General features: G+C 40.8%; 2 protein-coding genes and 9 non-coding genes across 12 annotated transcripts in view; 10 read left to right on the top strand and 1 right to left on the bottom strand.

Moving 5' to 3' along the window:
- LOC6536171 (GATA-binding factor C) overlaps nucleotides 1-5415 on the top strand; it is a 36213-nt gene extending 30798 nt beyond the window's left edge. For both annotated transcript variants that reach the window (XM_002096726.3, XM_039375673.2), the window contains exons 7-9: nucleotides 1479-1665; nucleotides 1762-1949; nucleotides 2288-5415. In XM_002096726.3, the coding sequence (XP_002096762.3) occupies nucleotides 1479-1665; nucleotides 1762-1949; nucleotides 2288-2314 (402 nt within the window). In that variant the 3' untranslated portion in view covers nucleotides 2315-5415. The remainder of the gene's footprint in view (nucleotides 1-1478; nucleotides 1666-1761; nucleotides 1950-2287) is intronic.
- Nucleotides 5416-10434: 5019 nt separating this feature from the next.
- Nucleotides 10435-10507, top strand: Trnar-acg. The gene has a single exon. It is a non-coding gene; the product is annotated as a tRNA-Arg (tRNA).
- Nucleotides 10508-10696: 189 nt separating this feature from the next.
- On the top strand, nucleotides 10697-10769 carry Trnar-acg. The gene has a single exon. It is a non-coding gene; the product is annotated as a tRNA-Arg (tRNA).
- Nucleotides 10770-10958: 189 nt separating this feature from the next.
- Trnar-acg lies at nucleotides 10959-11031 on the top strand. Its single transcript has one exon. It is a non-coding gene; the product is annotated as a tRNA-Arg (tRNA).
- Nucleotides 11032-11322: 291 nt separating this feature from the next.
- Trnar-acg lies at nucleotides 11323-11395 on the top strand. Its single transcript has one exon. It is a non-coding gene; the product is annotated as a tRNA-Arg (tRNA).
- Nucleotides 11396-11692: 297 nt separating this feature from the next.
- On the top strand, nucleotides 11693-11765 carry Trnar-acg. The gene has a single exon. It is a non-coding gene; the product is annotated as a tRNA-Arg (tRNA).
- Nucleotides 11766-12060: 295 nt separating this feature from the next.
- Nucleotides 12061-12133, top strand: Trnar-acg. Its single transcript has one exon. It is a non-coding gene; the product is annotated as a tRNA-Arg (tRNA).
- Nucleotides 12134-12347: 214 nt separating this feature from the next.
- Nucleotides 12348-12420, top strand: Trnar-acg. Its single transcript has one exon. It is a non-coding gene; the product is annotated as a tRNA-Arg (tRNA).
- A 226-nt stretch (nucleotides 12421-12646) lies between these two features.
- Trnar-acg lies at nucleotides 12647-12719 on the top strand. Its single transcript has one exon. It is a non-coding gene; the product is annotated as a tRNA-Arg (tRNA).
- A 370-nt stretch (nucleotides 12720-13089) lies between these two features.
- Trnan-guu lies at nucleotides 13090-13163 on the top strand. The gene has a single exon. It is a non-coding gene; the product is annotated as a tRNA-Asn (tRNA).
- A 10804-nt stretch (nucleotides 13164-23967) lies between these two features.
- LOC6536161 (ADP-ribosylation factor-like protein 8) lies at nucleotides 23968-26892 on the bottom strand. The gene is made up of 4 exons (XM_002096725.4): nucleotides 26760-26892; nucleotides 25388-25542; nucleotides 25160-25321; nucleotides 23968-25092 (listed from the first exon to the last, which is right to left on the bottom strand). Exons 1-4 carry the CDS (start codon nucleotides 26880-26882, stop codon nucleotides 24972-24974), a joined length of 561 nt encoding a protein of 186 aa, XP_002096761.1. The 5' UTR covers nucleotides 26883-26892; the 3' UTR covers nucleotides 23968-24971.
- Between the last annotated feature and the right edge of the window lie 4 nt (nucleotides 26893-26896).

Below are 26896 nucleotides of genomic sequence, written 5' to 3'. Positions count from 1 at the left end.
CTCTGGTGTCGCCTGTCTCCGGATTTCTAGCTCTCTCTCTCTTGTTATCCTTCGGATCGGATCTCGGGTGCATATCTCCCACATGGGTGTGGTCTGTGGGTGGGCTGATGCACTGGCTCCTTCCTCCCGGCGGCTGTCAAGTTGCCAGTCAGCTGCAGCGGCGCGTGTTCGCTCCACGCTCGATTTAGATTTTATGCATAAAAAAGTTAATCTGCTGAGCTGATGCTGCTGCTGCTGTAGCTGCTGCTGCGATGTGATGTGATGTGATGTGATGTGATGTGCTCCCCTTTTGGGGGGCTTTCCTCTGAATTCCTTAATGAGCTAGGCCTGGGCATTAACAACTTTATGCTTTGTTGCTGCATATCAATTAAAGCTCAAGAGATTCGCAGCTGCCGTCGAGTTGCTAATTGCCGCAATTTGCGCTAAACGCTCGAGAGACTATCAATTACGTGGGCTGCCCTGAGAACCTCCCATCTCCTCTAAGTACCACGGGGTTTCCTTAGTTTTTCTATATCTTGTACATATTGTATACATACATTGTACTGTAAGTGATATGTTTTTGTCGTCAAATCAACCCTCCGCCGAATCTCGGCTCTTCAAAGTGCTCGCTCGGCAATTTAACAATTTCAGTATTTGCTTTTTCGAGGGCACAATCGAAAAAGAGGCACCAACAATGTCGTAATTCACGCCCAGGTAGCCCTTGGTCCTTTGTAATGTTACTATTTTTTTTTTTCTTTTTATTTTTGGATGGTGGCTTCCCCTTCGGCTTTTGTTGCTAATGTTGCTGCTGCTGCTGTTGCTGGGAATGGGTAACCCAATATTGTAATTGTAGCGCAATGAAGCGCATGCTGCCGCTTAGATGTTCGCAAGTGATAAGGAGTTGCATATGAAGAGAGCCCAACAATGGCCAAGGGAATCGCTGTGCTGCAGCAGCAGCACTGCAGCAGCAGCAACAAACGCTTCAAGTAAAAATATACTAAACAGAGAGAAAAAAAAACGGAAAAAACATTACCCGGGTGCCGTTGGGAGCGCTATCAGCGCCAACTAATCGCATTCGCAAATGTCGCTTATCTGATCGTGTAGAAATGCTTGTAATACTTCATTTTCACTTCCCGGTTGCACTCACTCACACAAAAGCATAGGGGAGACACACGCACACACACAGACAACCACCCCTGTCTCACACAGACAGCGTGTGCAGCTAGCGGCATTTCCGGTCCATGAATTTGCATAAATTTGACCCATTTTAGTGGTCAGTCGCTGACTATTTTCGCCCACTTTTCGGCTCGTTTTTACTTTATTGATTTTCCACCAGCAGGCAGACTACTGAAAAACTTAAGAAAACGAAGTCATAACCCTACTAATTGTAAAATCAAATGCATAAAGATATTTCATTTGATTTTGATTTTAAAAAGTGATTAAGCATATTATTTACCAAAGTAATTCTTCCTAACTAAATATGTTGCCTAATTTTCCAGGTCAATCGTCCACTCACCATGAAAAAGGAGGGCATTCAGACGCGTAATCGCAAGCTGAGCTCCAAGTCCAAGAAGAAGAAGGGTCTTGGTGGCGGCTGCCTGCCCATCGGTGGCCATTTGGGCATGGGCGACTTCAAGCCGCTGGATCCGTCGAAAGGATTCGGCGGTGGCTTCTCTGCCTCCATGGGTAAGCATCTTTAAAGAGCCGCATTCGGTGCCCTTGGAGTTGGAGTAACTAAATAACTAACTCTGGTTCTTCCCCCATTTTCTACGCTCTTTTTAGCACAACATGGACACCTCTCGAGCGGACTGCATCCGGCACATGCGCACATGCACGGCAGCTGGTACACCGGCGGCATGGGCGCTTTGGGAGCCTCGAGCGGACTGCAGGGCGGCTTCTCCACCGCAGGCTCTCTCAGCGGAGCGGTGGTGCCCCACTCGCAGCCCTACCACTTGGGTCTCAGTTCGATGGTGAGTAGAAGAGAGTTCTTATACGACGGGCAGCTTTGTGGGGAAAGCTTTGCGCACAGAGAAAAATTGAGTAACTCAGGAACTGAATACAAGGAATTTATAAAATATTTATAATAAGGGGTTAAGCAACAAGTGAACTTTTCAAAATGCTAATAATAAGTATATTTTGGCATTCTAATATACACTATTTGAATATGAATCAGTATTCAAACTCAAACAAGTTTATATTATATTAATGATTCATAAGACCGTTTTCTCTGTGCAAACTTTTGCGTGGATTCCAACTGCTAAATTGTACTAACTTTCCACCTGGACCTTTCTCCTCCTTTCTCCCTCAGGGCACCTGGCGCACTGACTACACGTGATGGAGCGGGAACAACCTGAACAACAATCTGTTCAGTTAGAGCCGCAAACTTGCCCACGCCTGAATCGAAGCCAATTCGATCGCAGCAAATGGATGGAGATGAAGGCAAAACTAAGCAACTAAGCGGGACAACAAGTAACATGAAGTAAACTGACAAAACACAATGCCAAACTGAGGACTCCTTGGCCAGCAATTGACAGTGGCACCGAGCCCTTGACATACCAGCTAAATAAATAATAATAATCCGATGGAGAGTGTGGGTGCTGGTGTGGCAACTGGACGAACGCTGGCTATTCCTAATTGTAAACATTGCGTGCAATTTTTAATTATTTAAGCTTTGTCGCTGTTGTTGCTGCTGCTGCTGCTGTTGCTGTGGCTGATGTGTTGTTTGGCGAGGCAAAAGCCAAATGGCGAGTGCCGGCAGCAATAACAAAAGCCCCATTAAAATTAATTAAAGGGCTGCAGATTACTTTTATTTTATTTTTCCTTTATGGCTTTTCTGTGAGTGTTTGTATAGTGTTTCCTTATGTTTCATATTTCGCTTAATTAATTTAATTTCTCGCCGCAAATTCAGCGTATTTAATTGTGCTTTATGAACTGCCATAAAAACAGAATGATGGAAAATGCGAGGGGAAATTCCATAAATATTTATTGTGTACATATAACAGAAAACGAGAAACAAGCACACAGAGAACTAAAATTATTATATATACAATAAACAAAAACAGTTACAATGCACGTCCAAAAGTAAACATTTTTGTATAAATTAAAAGAAAAAAGAAAAGATCGTAGAAGTAAGTGAAGTTGCTTGTCCTAATTCGCAAAATGCAATTGAAAATTGCACAAACACTTTAGAGCGTATGCCTACTGTAAACTAGTTAAATTCTTAGACTCTAAACAAAACAGACGTGATAAACAAAAAGTAAAATCTATATATAAATATTAACATAACAAATTTCACTAGGGCGCGCCAGTAGCAATTGTAAAATAAATTTAACAAAAATAATACAGTTAAGCAGAAAAATGATCTTTTTGATTGAAAGCAAAGGCAGCCGTCAACTTTTACCACTAAAAACACACACTTAATGTTCAATGTTAATGCCTAAGTCTTAAAGCTATACACACATAAACATTAACAAAAGCGTACATAGACTTAAAAGTAATGTAATAAATTTAATTAAATTAAATGTTAAAGGCAATTTGTAAAATACATTTGTTAGCAATTTTTGTATAATTATAGTAAAAACATAAGAAAAAAAAAACACAAAAAAAGAAGATACAACTCAACATAAAAGTAATCCCCTAAGTTGTGTGTATAAAGCCAGATTAGTCCTAACCTAATTTATGTATGTTTATAAACAAAATACGATATGTAAAACTATATATATAAATATGATGTATTATGTGCTAAGTGTAAACGATAAATGTATTGTAATTTGGCCATATTGATAGTTGAATATATATAAATCAAAGCAAAACTAATGTTTATTTAAAATCGAAACAAAAAAATGGAAAATTGTATTAAATTTAATGGCAATCACCAGAAAAATCCACAAAAAAATCACAAAAATAATTTATGAAGAAAAAAATATATATAAAAATACAGAAAAAAAAACACAAAAACGATTCTAATTGAGGAACGGTAACTGAAGGCTCCGCCGATGATTAATTACTTTCAGATGAGTGGACAGAAAATCGAAATTGGTTTGGTAATAAATCCAATAAGCAGCTATCGAAACTCGCCCCGCAATGATGTCTCTATAATGGCCATTTAAGCTTATGAATTGCTCTTTAAATTTCGATGCGTCTTTGCTACACAAGAAACGTGCCTCAATTTTTGATACACTGTGCCTATGTTGGTCATTTGTTATGCAGCATTTGTTGCTGGCCATTGAACGCATGAATTATGAGTTGTTTGGAGGCGTGAAATGGCATGTTCGTAGCGCAGTTGTTGGTGTTTCGGTGATGTGCCACAAGAACACAGTTCGTTGCCTAAGTCTTTTGTTTTACACCGATGGTCGGGCGAGAATGATGAGCCAGGAAAACTCCCAAACGGACGCGTGTTAGCTGGTCATTAATCCGGCATCCAGTCGAGCAAACTGCAATGATGACCCCTTTTGGGCCTTTGTCGCTTGGCATCCGCTTCCGCTGCACTTTGCCAAGGTTTTTGTTTCGACTTATTTCGTTATCAGTTTTCCCAATTGCAAACAATAAAATAAATGCGAACCTATCGACTGAGTATATCTCTGGGCATTGGGCATTACAATAATTGGGACAGCAATTAGGTGCACGGCACGGCCACGCAGTCAAGCAGGTCCGATCCGTTCAGTTATAGACATATATAGCTATGGTGGGACAGTCCGTGAATGAAGTGTAAGTAATGACCGAACACGTTAACTAATATTATTTGTAAATCTAAACTCTGTTTAAAAGATTTCCAGTACGTCTATCAACGTAACAATGAGCCTTAGCTACCTATACTTAATCAGTAAATATTCTGTTCTCAGTGACCTAGCTGAATAACTCGATGTTAAGATTAATATCACCAAGCTGCCTTACAAGAACGAAACGTACTGTACTTACATATATGGAGCTGATTCGTCAGCATCACATGAGCTTATCGTGCTAGGCACTGTCCTCTGTCATTATAACAAAGTTAAGCGAAAACAAAGTAAACTGAAAAAGGTAAACCTAATTGCTATATAATTACAATATAATTGAAACAAAATAAGTCATTCGAGCCGGTGCCTTGGAAATAACCCCAAACCCAAACGGCCAACAGACACATGCAAAAGTGTCGCATATGTCACGGGTCAATTGTAATGGTAACCGAAACTGTTAGTCTAATTCCAATACCAATTTCGAGCGAGTCCATCAGACGAAAAAATACGGTGATCAATGCATAAGCAATGACCAGCCATATAAATCAGTTAATCAGCATCGCAGATAAGCGTGGCAGTGGGCATATGTTCAGCCAATGGGAAACCAATTCACACACCGATACACACTCGCCACGGGATGATAATGGGGCACGCCACCTGAAACCAGTTGTGGAACATGCAACAAACGACATAAATAAACCGCACTAATTATGAACGTAAATCAATGGGTCTATCTATGGGATTGGGCCTCGGGTTGATATAGGGATTGGTTTGTTGTTGGCCATATGAATGTGGATGGGGTAGGTCTAATAGGGTAAGCTCTTCTCTCTACTGTCCCATTAAATATTTCGGGGGAGCCCTGCATTAACTAATTAGGTGAAGTCAAACAGCAGCAACTTGAATTTATGAGATGATAAAATGCTGGAGTAGCTTACTTTAGTTTTGAAGCTGAGAGCAACATCGGGTCCAAAATTATTTGGATTTTAATTTACATTTAAGTACTTAATAAATGGTATGCAGAATGTAGAAAAGCTGAAAAGGCGAAATTAGGATGATCCATTAGTTCCTGCCTCATTGTAAAAGGTGGTTATAGCTTATAATCAGAAAGTTAATACATTCTAGTTAATCACTCTATTTATTTAGTTTAGTCTGGTCTTCAGTATCAATTAGAGTGCATTAATTCCAGCGAATCAGTGATTAAACAGCTGAATAGAAATCGAATTTGCCTGAGTGCTGCCTCCTCTCACTCAAGACAGCAACAAATATTTGGTCATGCATTAACTAATTAGTGACAACGACGACGAGGAAGTGGACGAGGAGCCAGGGAACAATGCTCCTCCGACCACGTCCTCGACCACTTCCTCATTGTCCTGGCGGAGTTCGGAGGTCGGAGGTTCTCCTCCCTTCTGTGGACTTCGTAATTCCGTTTGTGTTTCAGTTTCAGTTCGTGCGTTTCGGCTGCGTGTTTATCTGATTGGAAATGTGCACCCAACAATGGCGACACACAAACACAACACAAACATACACACACGCACACACACACAAAACACTTCTTTAGATGATTAGCTGCGATAGCCAGGTTATGGCTTCTACCATTCGATTCGATTTAAATGAATTTTAATACCGAGCCAAGAGCAGCGAGCCTCGATTGCAATTCAATTTAGATGGTAACAAACATTATAATCTGTGGGGGTGACTTCCATTAGCCGTATTTATCATTGGACACCAGCGCATCAATGGCAAATTCGGTTTTGGTTTGGGTTGGGCTTTGGGTTTTGGGTTTTGGGTTTTGGGTTTTGGGAATTGGGTGCTCGGTCAAGTCGGCTGTTAAATGTAATTGGTTCTCGCGCTGGTTGGCTGCTCCTGGCACTCTGGCATTCTGGCATTCTGGCTTTCTGGCCATTCCAATAATTTTACAAAAGCTGCCACAGTTTCAATTAAATTTGCGTTATCACACGCTCACAAACAGTTGCATCCCATTCGCAGAGCTGGCGCTTAGTCAAACGATTGTTCGGCTGTGATAGCACCTACAACTCATTGCCCTAATTAGAATTATTCTAATGAAATTAAATTGCACAAATTGCATTTGCCCGAGCGCGGGCAGTGCGGGGGGTTTTGGGAATTAATTATAGAAATTGCCATATGCCCGGCCATATGCAGCTCTGTCATAATTTGTTTTACATTCGCACAATCAACTGATTAACGTAATGAGTTTCTGCCTCTCTCTCACTGGCCGAACGAACAATTTCATTCCACTGCATTTCTCAGCTAATTTGATTAAATTAGGCACGGATGCCACTGCCACTGGAACATAAACTGCAACTGCAACTGCAACTGCAACCGTAACTGCATCTCGTTTTGGCCCATGCAATGTCATCACATGTCCAGCACCCAACTCCAAACATGGCCAATGGTGCTGTGGCTGTGAGCCTGGTCATATCAAATGCTTAATGGCAACGGCCCATGTCAATTCGTGGCATATTAAATAGGAAAATTGGCATTGGCAATTGCAACAGATATTAGTTACCTCGTTGGCTTCAATGGGAGGATCAGGGCAAGGCAGGATATTCGTAGACTGTGTAGGTAGGCCTAAGAGTGCCACGGAATTGAAGTACAGGCTACGGACTCAGCGGTTGCCACAGTGGATGCAAATCAATGTTTAGTTGTAAATAAATCCTTATATATTCATTTCTGCAAGTAAATAAAATATTATGAAAATTAGAATTTGCGGGATAAGGATAATTTGAAAACTAAGAAACAAGATTAAGGAATGTTAGAGCTCCATAAGTAAACGGAATGATGTGGTCCGTGATCTGCCGAAAATGAAAATAAGCTAAATTCACGGATAAATCGGCCTAACTCCAATTCATTAGGGATGCCTAGATCGTCGAGAACCTTTGGGTTGAGAACCTTTTGCACCACTGTCCAGAACCGGCGCTATCTGGGAGTGCGATCAATTTGTCGCTTGATTGTGTGCGTTTTGCATGGCACATGCAATGAGCCTTGCCTTTTTAGCCTGGCTTTAATCCAAACTCTTGGCCAGTGCTTGCAGTTGGTCCAGCCAGATGGAGTAGGAGATGACGATGGAGGCTGTGGAGAGGTTAGCTGGCCTTTGGGTTAGTTGTTGACAACCAGCCAGTGGCCATATTTGTGTATTATTGTTAAGCAAACGCACAAAACACAAAAGCCCAAGAAACGCACAAAAACCCAACGAGACGATGCCAAAGAAGAGCCTGGCAAATATGACAAAGGCACATAAATTCGGTAGCTCTGCGAGTGGCAGGGATTCTATAAATAAGATGAACACAAAAACCGAGGGAAAAACATGCAACATGTTGCCCGTCTGTCTGGCCAAGATGCGGTGAAAATTTGTGTCGTCATCCCGGCCAAAAGTGTCAAATTTCACGCAACATGATGCGCTAAATGTGGCCAGAAACTGGCTCCTCTGTTGCCAACTCCTTGCCAATCCCTTTGCCCCTTCTGGCTGCAGCTCCACACAGTTGCATGTTTATTGTAAATATTATGAAATGTTGATACCTGCGATTGCTGGTCTTTTGGTCTTCTGGTCTTCTGTTCTTCTGGCCAGGCTTCTGCCTGGGGAGAATTTATTGATGCTGCACGATAAATGCGCTTTGAGCATGGCCAAGAAGCTGTCCTGCGAACACGGAGGCATAAATTTCCATTTCCCGAGAATTATGCCACAACGAATTATTGTTCCCGACATAATATCTCGTGTAATTACTCCAGGCAAGGTGATAAGCTGGCAACACTTCATAGTCAATTGCGGGGAAAGTTGGGTTAATTTAATTTTTTTGGCTTAACTTTCGTCATCATTAGGGGTCAAACAACATCATCGAGTGCCTCTGACAGGCGATAAGTGGTTCGATCTGGTCACGGTCTTCAATACCGATCGCAACTCCAACGCTGGAGGCCCGGCCAAAACAATGCATAGTTCTCCGGTTTATTTTTTTTTTTTGTTTATTCGGACCGTGGACAACATTAACCTGTTAACCCAAACTGACGGCAAACGGCGACGGGCCAAGTCGCCAAGTCCCCAAGCGAAGTCCCGGGATCCTGAGCTCGGCCTGGTGTCGCCTACTTTTGGGACCAGGTCCCGGATCGCCGGGCGTTTGGACCATGGCCCGACTTAGCTGAATGCAGTGCATGAATAATGCGCGCCCACAGCTCAATAAATTTTCACTCTTTTCGCCACAGCCCCAACTTTAGTTTATTCGCAGTCCGAGTTCCAGTCTTAGTACCAAACCGAAAACCGAAAAAATTCACACATCTTGTGCAGGCCCACCTCCCTCGTTCCCCTGTTCATCTGGATGCCTCTCTCTGCACTTAGCAAAAATGGTAGCTTGAATCGACTTTGTTTTGCAGCGTCTAACATTAATTTAGCGAGTCCATAGCATGCTCAAAACTCAAACCATCTAAGACTTCTAAAATCATAGGATAGTTTATTTACTGCTTATGCACTCCTTAAGTAATGAAAAAAATATTCATACATGGCATTTTATATTTCTCGCAGTTTATCAAAGGACTGAACATGAACTGGTCACAGAGCCCGGCACTCGACGCCACAGCAGGGAGGAGCTCCTCCATGCTCCAGCTGGGATGATTCATTTGCTGGCCGCAGAAAAATTCTCAACCAAAAAATAAACGAACAAAAATAACAAGAAGCCAGTGCAGGGAAACACAGATCCAAAGGAGGATGGCAGGGAAAAATTGTTACGAGAACCATTTAAAGGAATTCTCGCGAGTTAGAAGTACGAGACACGATCAGGGGCAGGGATCAGGAATCAAGAATCGGGAATCGGGGATCGGGGATCAGGGACCATGGTCATGGCCAAAAACAAAAAGATACAGCCGAGCATTAACAGACCTTAGCAGACTGCTTGGGGTCTGCCACCACCTAACCCCACACCTCCTCCTCCACCTTAGACGAGTATTCCTCCTCCTCCGATGCAGTTGCATTTCGCGATTCCATTTCCTTTTCGCATGATTTCTCGGTGTGCGCGCCCACAATTGTCGAGAGATTAGAGATGCTGTAATTCCATGGCTGCGATGCCGATTGGCCTGGCTTACTCGTTTCTGGGATGGGGGCAACTGCAGCTCCAGCATCTACGATGGCAACAGCTCCAGCAACAACGCCAACACCAGCCACCACGACGACGGCGAAGATGATGATGCGGCTGATTTGGGCTTATCACGTTCACGGGAGACTGAAAGACGCTCCACAGGTTTACACGAACCTGGAAGTTGGGATATCTCGGAAAAACTGAAGGGTTTTCTTGGTTATCATACATGGTAGTTTTTCGTTTCTTGTCAAATATTATGATATTCATATGCTTTATATTTTGAGAACATTTATTGGCAACAAAATACCCATTTAACACTAAAAAGCTATAATTTACTGTTTTGTAACCCGATACCAAACACTAAAACCATTTCATTCAATAACCAGATCATATTATAGATCAGTCTCAAAACGGAAACACCTTAATACAAAACTTATGACGTTTGCCCGATGAATACGGAAACTAATTTCAATAATAGTTTTTACGATTGCCGAAATTCAATCTTTGAGCCGTCTATCAAGAAATTAAGTATGGTAATTTACATAATGAGATTCAGAGGGCCCAAAAACGACGAGCGCCAGATCAATGAATATTTCGGGTCTATTAATGGAAACTAGTTTTCCGGCTACATGTTGGCTCCAAGTTTTCGTAAACCCATCGGTCCTGTGGCGCAATGGATAACGCGTCTGACTACGGATCAGAAGATTCCAGGTTCGACTCCTGGCAGGATCGCATTTAATTTTTTATTTTTAAGAATTATTTTCACTTAAGTGGATTCAAATATTAAAATAATTGAATTTTCCATTTATTAGATTAATGGAAATTATAATTAGTTATAACTTAGGGTACATGATGGTATTAAATTTAACTTTTTGTTTCTATATAAATTAATTAAAATATTGTATTCCGAGTATTTACATCGGTCCTGTGGCGCAATGGATAACGCGTCTGACTACGGATCAGAAGATTCCAGGTTCGACTCCTGGCAGGATCGCATTTAATTTTTTATTTTTAAGAATTATTTTCACTTAAGTGGATTCAAATATTAAAATAATTGAATTTTCCATTTATTAGATTAATGGAAATTATAATTAGTTATAACTTAGGGTACATGATGGTATTAAATTTAACTTTTTGTTTCTATATAAATTAATTAAAATATTGTATTCCGAGTATTTACATCGGTCCTGTGGCGCAATGGATAACGCGTCTGACTACGGATCAGAAGATTCCAGGTTCGACTCCTGGCAGGATCGAATTAATTTTTTTGCTTACATTTTTTTAATTAATTTTTAAGTGTAAATAAAATATATAATTTTAATAAGCTTAGGGTAAAAATATTTATCTTCAATATAATTACAATATGAATATAAATTAAGATAATATTATTTTTGTTATTTATTGATGGTAACGCGTCTGAATGCGGATTAGTGATAACTTTAAAGAATTTAATTCTAAACGCTTGAACTTGATATATATCGTTTATTTTATCTAAAGATAATCTTTTCTTAATAATTAAAAAAAAATTATTTATGTCAGATTTCAGCGGTCCTGTGGCGCAATGGATAACGCGTCTGACTACGGATCAGAAGATTCCAGGTTCGACTCCTGGCAGGATCGAATTAATTTTTTTGCTTGCATTTTTTCTAATTTATTTTTAAGTGTATAAAAAATAAGTAATGTTAATAAGATTAGAGTAAAAACATTTATATCTTAAATTTATCTCCAATTTTAATATGTCTTTTTACTCAAAGATTAAGACATTTATCTTTTCGGTTTTTTACGCGTCTGACTACGGATTAGTTATAAATATTAAAGACTTTACCTTTAAAAACGTATACGTGATAGATAGGTTTTTTTCTTGTAGATAATCTTTTCTTAATTAATCAAGAAATATTATTTCCATTAGTTTTCAGCGGTCCTGTGGCGCAATGGATAACGCGTCTGACTACGGATCAGAAGATTCCAGGTTCGACTCCTGGCAGGATCGAATTAATTTTTTTCTTGCATTTTTTCTAATTTAATTTTAAAGTGTATAAAAAAAAATAATGTTTATAAGATTAGAGTAAAAATATTTATTTTTTAAATTTATGTGCAATTTTAATTTGTCTTTATACTCAAAAACTAAGACACTTATCTTTTTCGTCTTTCACGCGTCTAACTACGGATTAGTTATAAATATTAAGGACTTTACTTTTAAAAACGTAAACTTCATATATAGATTTTTTTCTATAGATAATCTTTCCTTAATTAATTAAAAAAAAGTATTTCCGTTCGTTTTTAGCGGTCCTGTGGCGCAATGGATAACGCGTCTGACTACGGATCAGAAGATTCCAGGTTCGACTCCTGGCAGGATCGTTAAGTTAATATTTTTAGATATCAAAATGTCGAATTTTTAGAATGCATACTAAACAATTTAAGTCTAAGTCGTATATTCTTCGTTTTATTTTAAATCGTTTACTTGTAGATAATCTCTTGTTAACCATTTTAATTAATCGAGACAAATGGTTATTTTTACATAAAGTAATCGATTTTAATTTATGAAGAAAAGTTATTTTCGTGAGATTTCAACGGTCCTGTGGCGCAATGGATAACGCGTCTGACTACGGATCAGAAGATTCCAGGTTCGACTCCTGGCAGGATCGGAAATAAGTAATATTTTGTTTTATCTATTTTGCGTATTTTAAATCACACAACTCTTATTGCTCTACTTTAAGCTATCTAAGAGAAAATAGTTATAAAAATAAACAAAATTTAAATAGATTCGTCTGCAGATGGCAAAGTGAACTGTTATTATATTTATCATTCATATCATAACATATTATTATCTTACATAATAAAGAACAGGTGTTTAGCGCAAGAGATTCTACCGGTCCTGTGGCGCAATGGATAACGCGTCTGACTACGGATCAGAAGATTCCAGGTTCGACTCCTGGCAGGATCGAACATATTTTATTTTATTATTTTGACCTTTATTTTCTTTTACCGAAATCCTTAACATTAAAAATGTACATATATTAAAAAGTTAACATTTTTATTTTACAATTTTTATTTGAAAGTTAAATAGCCCCACACTATCTAATTTGGACTTCTTCAAGCTAACAAATAAAATTTTACATCTACCTTTAACATTCCACTGTGTTTTAAACAAAAACATTAATGAATCTGTAAGGCAGATCCATCTTACATGCAGTAAAATTCCATTAGCTCAACCACAATTATATATATTGTCCATTTTTAGCTTTCTTAAAAATTAGACGCTGTCGCTGTTCCGTCCTAATTTCAAATAGCTATTCTGTCTCTTAGTGATCAATGCCTCCGTGGCGCAATTGGTTAGCGCGTTCGGCTGTTAACCGAAAGGTTGGTGGTTCGAGTCCACCCGGGGGCGACTGAAGTATCTTTTTTGAATTGAATAGTTTTCGTTTCTTTTAATAAGAAAATTGAATATATTTTTATAACATCACAAACGTAAAATATATAAACATTTTTAACCCATTCTTAAAGAGTTTTTCATTATCAATGGATTACTATATAACTACGGCTTACTATATAACTAAACAACAGAAATCTTCAACTTCTCTGACGTGTAAACCCCAAAGTTGCTGATGCTTAAGATCTGCGGCTTTGGTGTCTGTTAGTCTGCGTCTGCATCTGCGTCTAACAATGGCCACACTGCAGCGGGCCGAAGCCAACTCCGAGTCTGGAGCTTAGTTACTTAGTTAGTGATCCAGGTGGGGGATCTCGGGCTAGCTATACTGCGGCTCCCTCCCGGTACCTCCAGCCAGCTGTATCCCTCTGGTGCATTGCATAAGAGAAATATTTGTGCAATTTGATTTCGCAGAATTGCGAATTCACTGGAATGAATTCCCTTTGCCCCCCGCCCATTTGGGATGGCGGCTTATGCGCATTATGATTATGATGATACCTTTTGCCGCTCTTTGTTTGCTTGTGCCGTTTGTTGTTACTTGTGTTGTTTTCGCCTTGTTTGCTGGTTTGTTAGTCGCTCGCCGCGATTATGGTTGAAATTCTATGCACTTTTTTCGCAGTCCGCACTGATCGCCGTCCGCCGTCTGCAGGCCCCCGGAGTCATGATCTGAGGGCAACTGAGGGAAATTCTGTGGAAAAGCATTTTCTTTCTTTGCCAAGGGAGCGAGCCGCAGGCTGGCGAGATCAACATGGTCCGATTGTGTTTGAAATCATTACAAACGACCACGACCAAGAAAGCGGATCAGTTTTGATTGGTCGGTGCACAGTTCGAGCAATTTGTTAAGGGCACCCTACTTACTCCCCCTATTTATTTTCCCCACTCCAACCAAACTGGGTCTTTAATTATGAAACTCTAACACAGCAAGGGCACTGGCAAGCACTTGATAATTCAAATTGATTCGCACATAAATACATGACTATTTTAAAACACATTGTTTTTTATCAAGTTCAAAGTATTACTGAATTCAGTCCAATCTAAAACTTGGCCTGTGCATTTATTTTAAATGCAAGCCTAGGACACTCAAGGTCTCTTAAACACCCACTCACCCTCTCGATTTCCCCACACCCCCTCCTTTGCCATAGTTAAGCACTTTAGGCGACACTTTTTGGTGTGTGTGTGGAAAAACACGCCCCTGTGCCACACGAAACTGAAAATGAAATGAAATGGAAAACGTGGAGAGGCCAAAAACGAGAACTGACCAGAGAACTGGACCCTGTGCAAGCTGCTAGGAAAATGAGACGCTTATCTAAATCTTCATAGTTGGCTAAGCGCGGCACAACCCTCCCCTCACCTTTCCGCCCCCTCTTGGTGTTTTTTTTTAGTTCCCTTTCGTTCGTTTTTAATTGCAGCTGAAACGTGAGCGAAATGTAACCAAAAATGCAATTGTGGTAGGAAACCGGGACTGCAACGTTTCGTTTCCTTCTGCGTTCTTTATGTTATTGAGTTCTTGTCTTTTTTTAGTTTTTTGGTCATTCCTATGGCTAGTTAATCGCGCGCATTCGTGCAGCATTCCTTTGGTTCGGGACTTCCCCTCTCCTTAAAAAAGCCATTCCTAATGAGGAAGGTTCTCTATTTTTTTTTCCGATCCGGCCAGTGGCTGGAGGCCTGACATTTGTCATCGAAACATGTAATTATGCCACTTTGCGTCGAGTTACGAGGAGAACCATTTACTATACGCACTTCTAACGCGGGAAAAATGGGTAAAACCTAGTAGGGAGCCCTTTAAGCCGACCCAAAAGACCTTGACCACATTAGAAATTTGTTTAGCAGCTTGCTACTGCATTCCAATGGAATGCTTCGGAGAAAATGTATTTAATTATGAGCTGGAATAAATTTGTACATTGCATGATTGTTTATGATTAGTATATTAGTATATTATATTACTCCTAAATTACTAATATTAGAGGTATTTATATAGCAAAAACATTTAAGACTCCATTTGCTGCTAAACTAATGTGATTTAAATCAGAAATCTTAACTCTTGGGGAAATGTTGCAAGCGCAAGCAATTTTTCTCAAATTCCAAACTCATCAGGTATTAATAACAAGTATTAGCATGTTACTTAATCACACCGACCATCTAAAGTATGTGTAATGCCCGGAAGAGGCATCTCTCCCACATCCAAGGCACTTGGCAACATGTTGCAGGCAAATGGGACTGCATAATTGTCGCCTCACGTGCAACTCGGGCATTTCAGTTTTTTCCTTTTTTATAATTTTAAAGCATTTCAGGGTTTCAGCACCCAAAAAGCTGTCATTCGCCAAACACACAAACTCCGCACATGTCAATTAAGTGGGCGAGTGAACCCGAACCCAAAGGCGACATGCGAGTTGCAGCCAGATCTGCAAAAAGAGCCCACAATGACAATGGCCTCAATTAGGCCAGTAATAAGCCATAAAAGTATACCCCTGTCCCTCTCTTTTGGCCTTATAAAAACACCTCCTCCTCAGATGATCACGCGATGGTCGTCATTATACGTGGCCCGCACTTCTAAGTTTATAACTTTTCAAGTTTTATAGTTTGCCGGCCGTATTCTGAGATCCTGGCCAAGTCAATTACACAGCTGAATGGCTGAGAAAAAAGTCCGATTGCCAAAAGTCCGGCAGCATAAATCCGAAAAAATACAACAAAATCCCTGAAATTGATGTGCGATATATGTGTGTGGGTGGGCAGGATGGCATCTCGAGGCGAGTGTCCAGCTTTTGGCTTTAGCGATAAACAAACATAAAAAGTAAACGTCATTCGCATCGCTTCTTCACAGTTCAATTCCTATTTACACAACAGCAACGACAAGAGGAGCAGCCATGGCAGAAGCAAAGATATATCCCTCTGAGGAAGATATACAGTGCAGCTTCAATAAATGGCAATAGCTTTTAAAATCGTTTTAAAATTGTATATAAATCTATAGTTACATATAAAGAAATCTGCTGCAACAGAAACAGGCAACTGGAATTGAAAATAATTACATTTCAACTTATTAATTAGAATCACAGCAAATCATTTCAATTAGTCAACATTGTCAGCAACAAAGCTTGAGACAATAGAAGGCGATATTAGCTTTAACACTTGTAGATATTGTGTAGCTTGAGTAACATCTTGTCCTCTCCATCTAAGAATCCGGCTGGAGCTGCTCTACTGTACTTGCTATGCATTCTGCGCCTGGACAAAATTGTATTTTATTGCCAGGGATTAGACGCAACCCTTTCGCTGCTGGCCTGGTCACTGATAAAGGCCAGCGGTCAGGTCAAGTGGAAGGGTTCGACTTGCAGCTTGAAGCCATCGGAAAGCAATTTATTTACACGTGCCCTGGCTCCGAGGATTCCTGCGGCTTAACCCCTTTATATTTGAGCTGATTTGATTCGCATTTTTATGTCCGTCCATAAAGTTTGACAACGCTAAGAATCAATTTTGGCCGAGGCGAGCGTTGTGTTTATGACCAAACCGGATTTAAGCCACAATTAAGTGTGCATGTGGGTAATGTAAGTCAAGTGGTTATCGCATGGCAAACACTCATCTCTATGCCGATCCTCCGTCCACTAACACTAATTAATGCCGGCAATTAAAACCACATTTAGATGACAATCGCCGTGAATAATTGTGCAATATTTGCAAATTTATTGATGAGCACACATCTGTTTATTCTTATTGCTTCTATAGTATATTATTTATTGTCATTCTCGCTCCATAGCACGCACCCAAAAAAATAAAATAAAAGAAATACAAATAGAAACCACCCAGGGAAATGAAATCGAAAGCGGATCAATTGCCCAAAAGATCAATTGGCAATTGACAAAGCGATCGCTCAGTCGAGATACGATTAGATCAATTCATACCACTTCGGGTTGCATTCGGGTGTAAGTGTGTGTACATTGTCCACTGGGGCATTAAATCTCTGTACAAATTTCAAATGTGTTGCGGTTTTCGCCATTCAAGCGCAAAACGAGAAATTCATTAATCCGCCTATGATTGTGGACTTTTCATCTACTATTTGTTTTTTTTCCCCTTCTCGGTTTTTCTGAGTTTGTCGAGGGTTTGCATTTAGGGCTTGCCTTTCGGCTTAGGCCCATTGTAGATCAATGGCTGGGTTTAATTCAATTATGCCGCGTCGATCGCTTTCCCATTCCCATTCCCATTCCCATGGCTATTCCCACATTTGAGCCTTGCACCTTGCACTTTCGGTTTCTGGGTTTAATGTTTCCTGGTTCTTCTGCTTTTTTGGCGGTTTTGTGTGTGTTTTTGTGTTTTTTTTTGTGTTTTTCTTTTTTGGGGAATACTCGGCACGCGCTGCATTTTTAGTGCTTCATCCCGGCCACAGGTTATCCAGGCAGGTGCAATTCCCTGCCAGTCCAATTTTGAGCACCTAAGAAAGGTGTAATTCATGTTTCCGCTGAGGTCAAACATCTTTTACGAGGGGAGCAGCAGGATGCATTCGAGGTGGATTTTAATTGTGTGTTTATGTTGGGAATAAATTTAGAAAACAGCCCCAAAAAAAGGTATACTGAACATAGTAATTCAAAAGGAATTCCCTTTTATTTATACGAACCTGCTATCGTAACAATAAGCTAGTGAAAACTTTTGAAATCTTGCATTTAATAAAACTTCTTACAAACAAAATCCTGTATTGATTCTTTTACTTCTATAAATGATTAGAAGCGTGCTGACACCTAAATGTATATACATATATGTACATATATGTTTTCTTCCTCATTTAACTTTGAAATATCTCTACATAATCTTATTGTTTTCAGAAACCCTGTGGCATCTGTATCTCCGCAGATAAGTGTAGATGGCGGATGCTCCGCAGGCGAGCGGATGTTTTGAGCCAGCCCTAGACATGGCCAGAAACGCGCCCGCTGATTGGCCAAAAGGCGGAGCCAGAGCCAGAGCCAAAGCCGCGGTATCGAAAGCGAGTTGTGCGCATAAATTATGGCATTAAGCTAGCGTCTGGGATTGGTGCAAGGGGCAGGCGATTCCGGAATCCAGTTGCACCAGAGCAGCAGCCTCCACAGCCTCAGCAGCCTGCAGTCCAAGCAGGTTTTTATTTCGGTCCATCCTGTTTTGGGAGGGAAAAACTGTTCCCAGCTAGCGTTCAAATTAGTTGGCCCAAAGCCAAATACTGCAACTGAATCGTTGGCCGAGACGCGGGCAAAGATCGAAAACTGTGGCTGGCCGACATGTTTATTACGAAACGACGGGGAGACATAAATCGATGCCTTTCGTCAGTGCAAATTCAATTAAAGTTGACATTTTCCAATGAACCCAATGCAAATTGCCGGCCCATGACAAACGTCAGGCGTCAATCAGGCGGCAGCAGGATATTTATGGGCAAATGCATTATTTATCTAGCCGCTCCTCCGCTCGCCAGCTAGCTGAAATTTATTATATATATTATAATGTAACAAATGGCTCGACCACCCGATCGGTCCTCGTACTTGTACGTGAGTACAAGGACCCGGCCAAGGAGTTTCCAACCAACTCCAATCGAATTGAAGACCTGAGACCCGGAGTGGAGTTCGAAAGCCGAAAGTGCATTCAACTTGCTCTGCATCGAAATCGGCGATAACGAAAGCAATTTGTTAACCGCCAGCCAGCAAAGGGAAAGGAAATCCCACCAAAGTATGTGAAAATATTAACAACCTTTTGAAACAAGTCAAAGATAATGGGTCGAGTACGAGAACTGGTTACTCTGTCTTTGGCGAAAGGAATGTATATTTGGGGATCAAGATTTAGTAAAGTTTGTTCTTATATCGAATATTTTTAAATTAAAAATTGCTTTTATTTTTGTTTTAGTTTATTTATGATCTCTAACATCTTTTGAAATAATATAGAGAAATGTAGGATGTAAGTAAAAGCTTTTAGATTTCGTTTCGAAAGTCATACATTTAATATAACAAACTACCATAAATTTCCCATTTAAGCCACACAATAAATTTGCAGTACCCCGAAATTGTTAGAGTGCGCAGAATGTAAAATGCTGAAAACATTAAAGTAGCCTAAAGCAGCTTGATTAATTTTATGAGCGATCAGCCGTTAAGTTCAGCGCACATGAAATTTGTGATACTAATCTAGCATTAAGCATACGCCCCGTTAACGTTAACGTGCGCTTATAAGTTATAAACCCAACCCCAAATAAGCCGTGTCCAAAGCCGCAGCCCATTCCCAAAAGGTAAATACTCATTAGTGAAATTTCTTATCAAACTTTTGTTTCGTTTTTAGTTTTTGTTTATGCTTATGCTTTTCGTTTGGGTTTAATGCTGACGGCGTTTGCGAATTGATCTTGATGCAATTAATAAACGGCGTTGGCCATGCATTTTATGGTCTTATGCTCTTGGATATCCGGAAGCAGGCAATAAAGGGTTCGAAATCGGGATCGCGGCCAGATCGCGATTATGATTTCGAGCTGGAACCCGCGAGCGCGGTTAAAGCCCAACTAAACCGAAGCGAATTGGGACCACCAGCGCTCCGGGGGCAATTGCCAATTGCATTCATCAACATGACAGCTACTCGTCCGAATCCTCTTCCTTTCCCAATCCCCCTCTGCAGCGAACGTATCCTCCTCCTTGGTTGCTGGGGGCCTTTGGTAAATTGACAGCCGCCGGTGCTCAATTTGAATGCAAACCACAAAATTGGATAATTTCCCAGTGACAATCGAACGGCTGCTCCTGGCTCCTGCAACCCATTCCTGATATATGCGCCGAGCTGAAAGTTTCCCAGGAGCACTTGCCGGTGACCCCACAGAGTGCTCCTCCATCCGCTCCATTCGCGGTGTGCAGCGCATCGCATCGCATCGCATCGCATCGATGTAGCCAAACAAAAGACAATGGCTCCTCTGTGGGGCGAAGGCTCGTATGCAAAATAAATTTCACTTCCGAAACTGAATCGAATCTCAATCCGAATGAGAATGCGAATGCGAGTGCGAGTGCGGAGAGTCCTGCTCCCAGCCGGTTGTTTCATGGCTTGTTTTACATATGTCCGCACCTAAGCCAGAGACACAAGACCACGACGGCGGATGGAGCTGCTCACCCACTGCTCACCATCACTACACTGATAATAAAATAATAAGAAAATATAACAACTATTTGAAACAAAGATCTAACTCAAAACTCTTTCCTAAAAACCGCAAGATAGTGGATCCACTCCCAAATTTGCATTGTAATCAAAGGCTTCAAAAGTATTACTGACCTTACGTTCCAAATGGATGTCCAACTGCAGTAGTTTTTTCTCCCTGTGCAGGCTCATCTCGGAGCCCTCTGGGGGACACTCGACAATGGGCCAAATGGCTGGCTCGAAAAGGCAAAATGCAGGCGACTCGTAAATCCGCATCGATTGCTTCGCCAGAAATCCATACTGAATTGATTGCATTTGGAGTATTAAACAAAAACAAAAAAAAAGGGGGGCGCGGTGGCGGTGGTCCCTGCTCAAAATGTTGCAATTAATTTTTGCACAATGCTCTTTGTGCTATTTAGTTCTCGATTTTGCAGCATTATGGCAGCGGCTCTTCGTTGTCTCCGCTTAATTGCCCCCGAAAAAGATCGCTGACAAAAAGGCGAGGAAAACAGGCAGAACTTCAACTCCAACGCAAAACAGTAGCTGAGCTCAGATCCAGAGAGATCCTAAAAACATAAGAAAAAAACCAACAAACGGAAGGTAAAAAGGCAGAGGACGATGAGGACTCCTTTTGGGTTCTTTTTGGGGCCTTTGATTTGCATATATTTTGGTTTTAATTAGTTAACAAGCTGCTTTCGTTTGTTGCGATTGCATGTTGAACCACGACGCGTATCGTAGATGCTGCAGGTCCCTTCTTTCTCCACCGAAAGAAATCCAATCCCCCCCAACCCTCACAACCCCCCAAATTGCATGCATAAGGAGCGGACAACAACAGCAACGTATAAAATCAAACACGATTTTTAGCAGTTTTCAATTCCCGGAAATCTTGTACGATATGTAGCACCATACAACTGCGGATTGTGCTGATTGTTGCTGCTCGCTGCCGTTGAGCTGGCCGTTTTAGCTGTTTTCTGTTCCCTATCCTTGGCCAAAAAGCCTGGCTCGAGCTGGCGCGCGATACGATTCCGATTCCGATTCGCCAGTATCGTGCAAATGTTTCATTATTTAACTGATTTCAGTTGGCCAGCCAAGCAGCCAAGCAGCCAAGCGGCCAAAGAGCCAAGTCAGCGCTAACAGCTGGGCCCATGGCAATCGAAGAACTGGCAAACTGGCGAACTGGCGACAACTTCGGATTGGAATACCAACGAAAATTCCAAGATGTTGTCATCAATTAAGCTGCCTCGTATGCAAGTGGAGGCCTTTTCACACCTGAGAGAACTTTATTAGGCCGGTCCTAAAAATGGCAAGAACAGCAACCGCAAAACATTGGCAGGAAGATGCGTAAATTATGGTCTAGGCCATTGCGGCGACGGCGACGGTGAAGGCAAATGGCGCTGGCCAATAAAATGCCAGATAAATCAAGCCAGAGGTGGAAATCAGCAGTTCGAAGTTTTGTGCGAGTTCAGCAGAAATGAGCCGACTACGAGACTTATTTGCATTCGCCCGCTTGTCAGCCAAGTTGTCGTCGCGTTTTGGCCTTCTTACCCTTACCCCTTACCCCTTCACCCTCCGCGGAAACTTACCATCTCCCGATCTCCGGATCTCCCGACTCCCCGGCTACTGACAGTCTGCAAGAAAATAAAGCAAAATAAGAGCCAAACATGAAAACTGTTGCCCACGAGTCTGGCGAGTACGCGGTAGAGCCTCACCATCACCATCACCAGCAGCATCAGCATCCAAGTATCCAAGTATCACAGTATCCAAGCCAATCCAGCCAGACAGCCTTTTGTTCCATCTTGTTAAGGCCTGAACTTTATGCCAGCTTTGGGTTATTGTTTCTGGGCAGGGGTCCAATGCCACAGTTCCAGGAACTTTTCAGGTGGCACAGCATGTTCGGGCCAGACACACTTTTGGTGGCCTCGTGCAGCAAACCATTGTGGGGGCCTTCAATTAAAATATATTTAAGAACAATTTGGTTAGAAAATGGCGATGGGTTGAGGTTGTCCTACTTCGATGACACTCTGCTAAACTATTTGCTATTAGAGATAATACATATTGGGGCTATTAGTGACCACATCTACCTTTTTCTAGTGAAAAACTAGCAACTCAGAAACCAATCCCTAAGTCTCCGCTGAATCGCAGAAACAACAAGAGATTGTAATCCACATATTAATAAATTGTGTTGAATATATAAATTAGGTATTTCTGCGTAAATTTATGGTCAACACCCCGCCTAGTTTTTTTTGTTAATGTGATTTGCTCATTCTTCTCTCCATTTTTTTTTTGTTTTCATTTTCATCATTTATTTTTTTTGCATTTGCTGACGGCTTTTCATCAAAGGAGTCACGATGATGGCAACTGTGGCGCATACAAATGAATGGATCTGGCTCGATGGGGTCTGCGAAAATATAAAAAAACAGCTACATCAAATTTAAATGTTGTTTGGGCATGTTTTATTTGTCATTATATAATCAGCACAAGTCGCACAAATCGCTGAAAATTAAGCAGAAAGAACTAAGCACCGTCTGCCTTTGTGGCAGCAGCAAGAATATCATTTTTAGTTTACACGTCAAATACACTGGGGTTCATTAAGTTAAAGATTTCCATTTCTCGAACAAATTATTTCTGCAATCATTCCCCTTTGAGAAGTAATAATTAATCACCATAGAAAAGTCGATTCGATTTGCCATCGCTGACAACTTCAGATCAGATAAAACCACTTGCAATTAAAGACCAGTCAACTAATCAATACTAATGAATACGTCGATTCAATGACAAACAACCAATAATTTTTTTTCATCACTTTAATGTACAGTATATCAATTAGTTGTTTTAAAGCTATGAACCGCACTGTCGACTTGTTTGTATGATTTTATACGACATCTAAGCAGAGGGAATATGCGTAATGTTCGTAAATGTTTTCGGCTTGTTGTGGCTCGTTTATAGTTTTGGTATGAAGATTTACGAGCACGTCGTTAGCGGTATATGTTTTTTTTCGCAGATTCGCCTCGAGTTTTGGCCGAATGTTTGGCTTGTGGCAAATGGCTGCGCAGAGAGATGCTTATCGCTGGCCCTGTTAATGCCCCGCATTTAAAAGTGTAATTAACGCAATTTGAAATATGAGGCGAGCGACAAAAACGAAAGACTTAGGAAACAAACGCGCAATGTGTGCGGCAGGATGATGGCAGCGTATGCGTATTCGTACTTCCAAAGGAAGCAGGAAGCTACAGAGACTTGGGGCATGTAAGTATTTGAGCATGACTCACTCGATCGCACGGCTCGTGCTTGACACGTATTCCTGGAAGTCGGAGCCCTTGTCCACCTGCTCCCCTTCCTCCTGCTGCTATCCTCCGGTAGCAGTGCCTTGATTCTGCACACAGAATATCTAATTAGCCAAGGGCCATGGCACTCGTTGCACCTCGTCTCCCGATATTTATGCGTTCATAGGGCTGTCTGCATCTATCAATTGTTAGCCTGCAACGTCTGCATTTGGGTGGCCGACTAATGCTGGTCGGTCGTCTTGCCTCTATAAATTACATTCGAACAAGTGTTTGGAATATTTGATGCTCGCAATCGGCGCAATCTCAGTTATTTGTAATTTATGAGACTCACTTGGGGTTTTGTAATGTTTTTATAATTTGTCTTTATTGGTTTTTCATTTTCATTTATGTTTCGTTTTCTCGCTGTTGTTTGTATGCCTTGCTCGTATTCAGTTTTCAGTTTTCAAATTTGATTATTGTAGTTTATAATTTGCATTGCTGTTTTGTATAAATTATCATAATTAACTAGGTGAATATTAATGAGTATAGGAAATGCGTGACAAGGCTTCAGGATCTCAATTTGGTTTTTTGGGCTGCAGCTAGCAAATCTCAACAATTTTTTTTTGCGTATTTTACAATCAATCATGGAATTTCTTTAACTATGGCTTGCACTTGCTTAATTGAATTTACATTCATATTGTTTAAATATATATTTATAGTTTAAAACGTCTTTATAATTTATGCTTTTCCGCTGCTTTCGCATTCCAGTTTTCGCTAAGCAAAAATTCCAGTTAAAAATAATCCGCATCGAAGCATATAAGCGAAATGTAAAATATATATTGAATACAAAAACAATAAAAATAATATGTATATGTAATCACACCAATAAACACTAAACATAAGCCTAACTAACGTGGAGACGACCAACGAAATTTGTAGAGGCGACATACATTTTTATATATTTATATAGGGTCGATCAAGTTAGAATGAAATACTAACTGGTTGTATACTCTTGAGTGTGCTTCGGCATAGATTTACTAACAAAACTTACAAAGTACACAAAACTTGTTTAGGCATCTTCCCTTTGTGAGTCTACAAATTCGAGAAAGTCGAGCACCCGAACCCTGCACTGCGAAATCACATACAACATACATGCAGACATTATTACCATACGTACAAACAGATTTTTCAAGGCATTGTTATTACTCGCTGTGTTTTAGTTATTTTGTTTTTCAATCTTGTACCCCAAATAGTTGGCTTACTGCTGGCTTTGCTCATTGTTCATCACTCTGCAAATTATTATTAGTGTATATATGTATAGATAGTTGTTCTGTGTGAGATATAGTGCCTAAGTGTGTAAGTGTAGAGGGTAGGGCGTTGTGTGTATGTGGATGTTCGTTATCTAACGACTTTGGCTTTTCGAATGTTGAATTAACCACTGCAGCGTTATGTCAATGTTGTCCTTCTCCTTGCAGGAAATACTATAACAGCAGATTTCACGGTCCTGTATGCTCGAAAGATTCCTGGAATTTATTAAAACTCATTAGTTCTTCATTTCTACATTAGTTTTACTAGTTTTTCGGTACTCACATGCGTTCGATGAGTCCGGTTTCATCGAGCGCTCCTGGAAGATCTCGTTTGTTGCCCAGCACGAGCACTGGAATGCCTGCGAGCTGCGGTTTGTCCAATAGTGAGTGCAGCTCGTTCCTCGAAGCCTCCAATTTGTCCAGATCGGCTGCATCCACCATGTAGCTGTTGATTAATACATAACAGTGTTAACTGACTTCGCATTGTTGCTTAAGTAACATTATTGCTTACACAATCGCATTAACGCCGCGACAATAGCGCTCCCACATGGATCGGAATCGAGGCTGGCCTCCGATGTCCCACACCTTGATAGTCACGTTGCCTCTGGTGATCTTGCGCATGTTGAATCCAACTGTGGGTATCATGTCCTCAGCGAATTGGCCGGACTGAAATAAGCAAAGATAATTTGTACATAAACATATGTTTATTGTAACAATTACTTAAAATAATTATAACAAAATGACTAAATTATACCTGCAATTTAGTCTGCAAAGAAAGAAGCCTAAAAGTATGCAGTCAAAAATATTGTAAAATTCGTGTCAAAAGTTTTTTACACGCGACAGCATCCAAAACAATACAATTTTGTTTTCCTTTTGGAAAATGTGCTTAAATAAAAAATTTTAAAATCTTTTAGTATTGATACCAATGTACCGTAGTTTACTTGAGCTCTAAATTTCTAAAACACAATTAATTAATACTGTATATTCTTACGATAGATGAATCTAAAACTCCTGAAATGGCCACATATTATTTTAGTGACGGGCTTTGATGGAATTATTAAAATGAAAAACGTAAAAAGCTTCCCTCAAAGAACGCTTTGTTAGCAATTTGTAGTGAAATGGGGAAAGTGACTAATTATCGCCAGGTTTATCCACAAGTTTGTTTGCAATCCGAACCTGACCATTACACCAATGAATGAATCGGAATCCCAACAGGGAATTATAGTCTAATAACAGTGATAAGCTGGGGAATATTTCCGTTTTAGGAGCACTTGAGCAAACAAATTTCCCGTAGATGCGGGCAGACATTTGAATCGAATTCACATGACTCATAAGTCAGGCGGTCACAAAGGCAGTAGTAACTCCACCTCCCGAAACGCTGGACAAGTATAACTATCTACGATTTCCAGGCTGAAAATTTCAGATCGTCGCATTATCAGCGTGCAGAAATGTGTGACAAAAATCAAGGAGGCGGTAGACGGGCATGGCGGGTAGCGGGGTCAGGGGTCGAAGTGCTGATAATGGCGTCATTGTGCGGAGAAACATGCGTATGTATGGTGTATAGGTTTATTGATTGCGGCGGCAGGAACGGTAAACTTTACCACTAAAAGAAAACGGTTAGCACAGCGTTAATTATGGATGCAGTGAAAGAAAAAGGGGGTACGAAAAGATACGAAATAAACAAAGTTAGAGTGGGGGAACCGCGGTTTGCCATTTCCTTTGTCACTGGGGGTTTGTAATGCTCTTTAAGTAGTAGCTGATCCCCCGGCTTTCCCTGCACCCGCTCCCCCTCTCCCCACACAACAGTCACACACAAAAAAAAAACCACCCTCTCACCCATACACCCACACGAATTCGCACACACCCACTGCGAAAATACTCACTGCAATAACATTGACGAACGTCGTCTTCCCGGAGAACTGCAGTCCCACCAGCGTGAGCTCCATCTCCTCTTTCCAGAAGATGCTCTTGAACCACTCGAGGATCCTGTTTATGAGGGCCAACATCCTGGGGCAGGTGT

Source organism: Drosophila yakuba, chromosome 3R, assembly GCF_016746365.2.
Source record: "Drosophila yakuba strain Tai18E2 chromosome 3R, Prin_Dyak_Tai18E2_2.1, whole genome shotgun sequence".
In the NCBI taxonomy this organism is placed as follows: Eukaryota; Metazoa; Arthropoda; class Insecta; order Diptera; family Drosophilidae; genus Drosophila; species Drosophila yakuba.
Note: the sequence above shows the minus strand (reverse complement) of the source record. Positions and strands in the feature narration are given on the sequence as shown.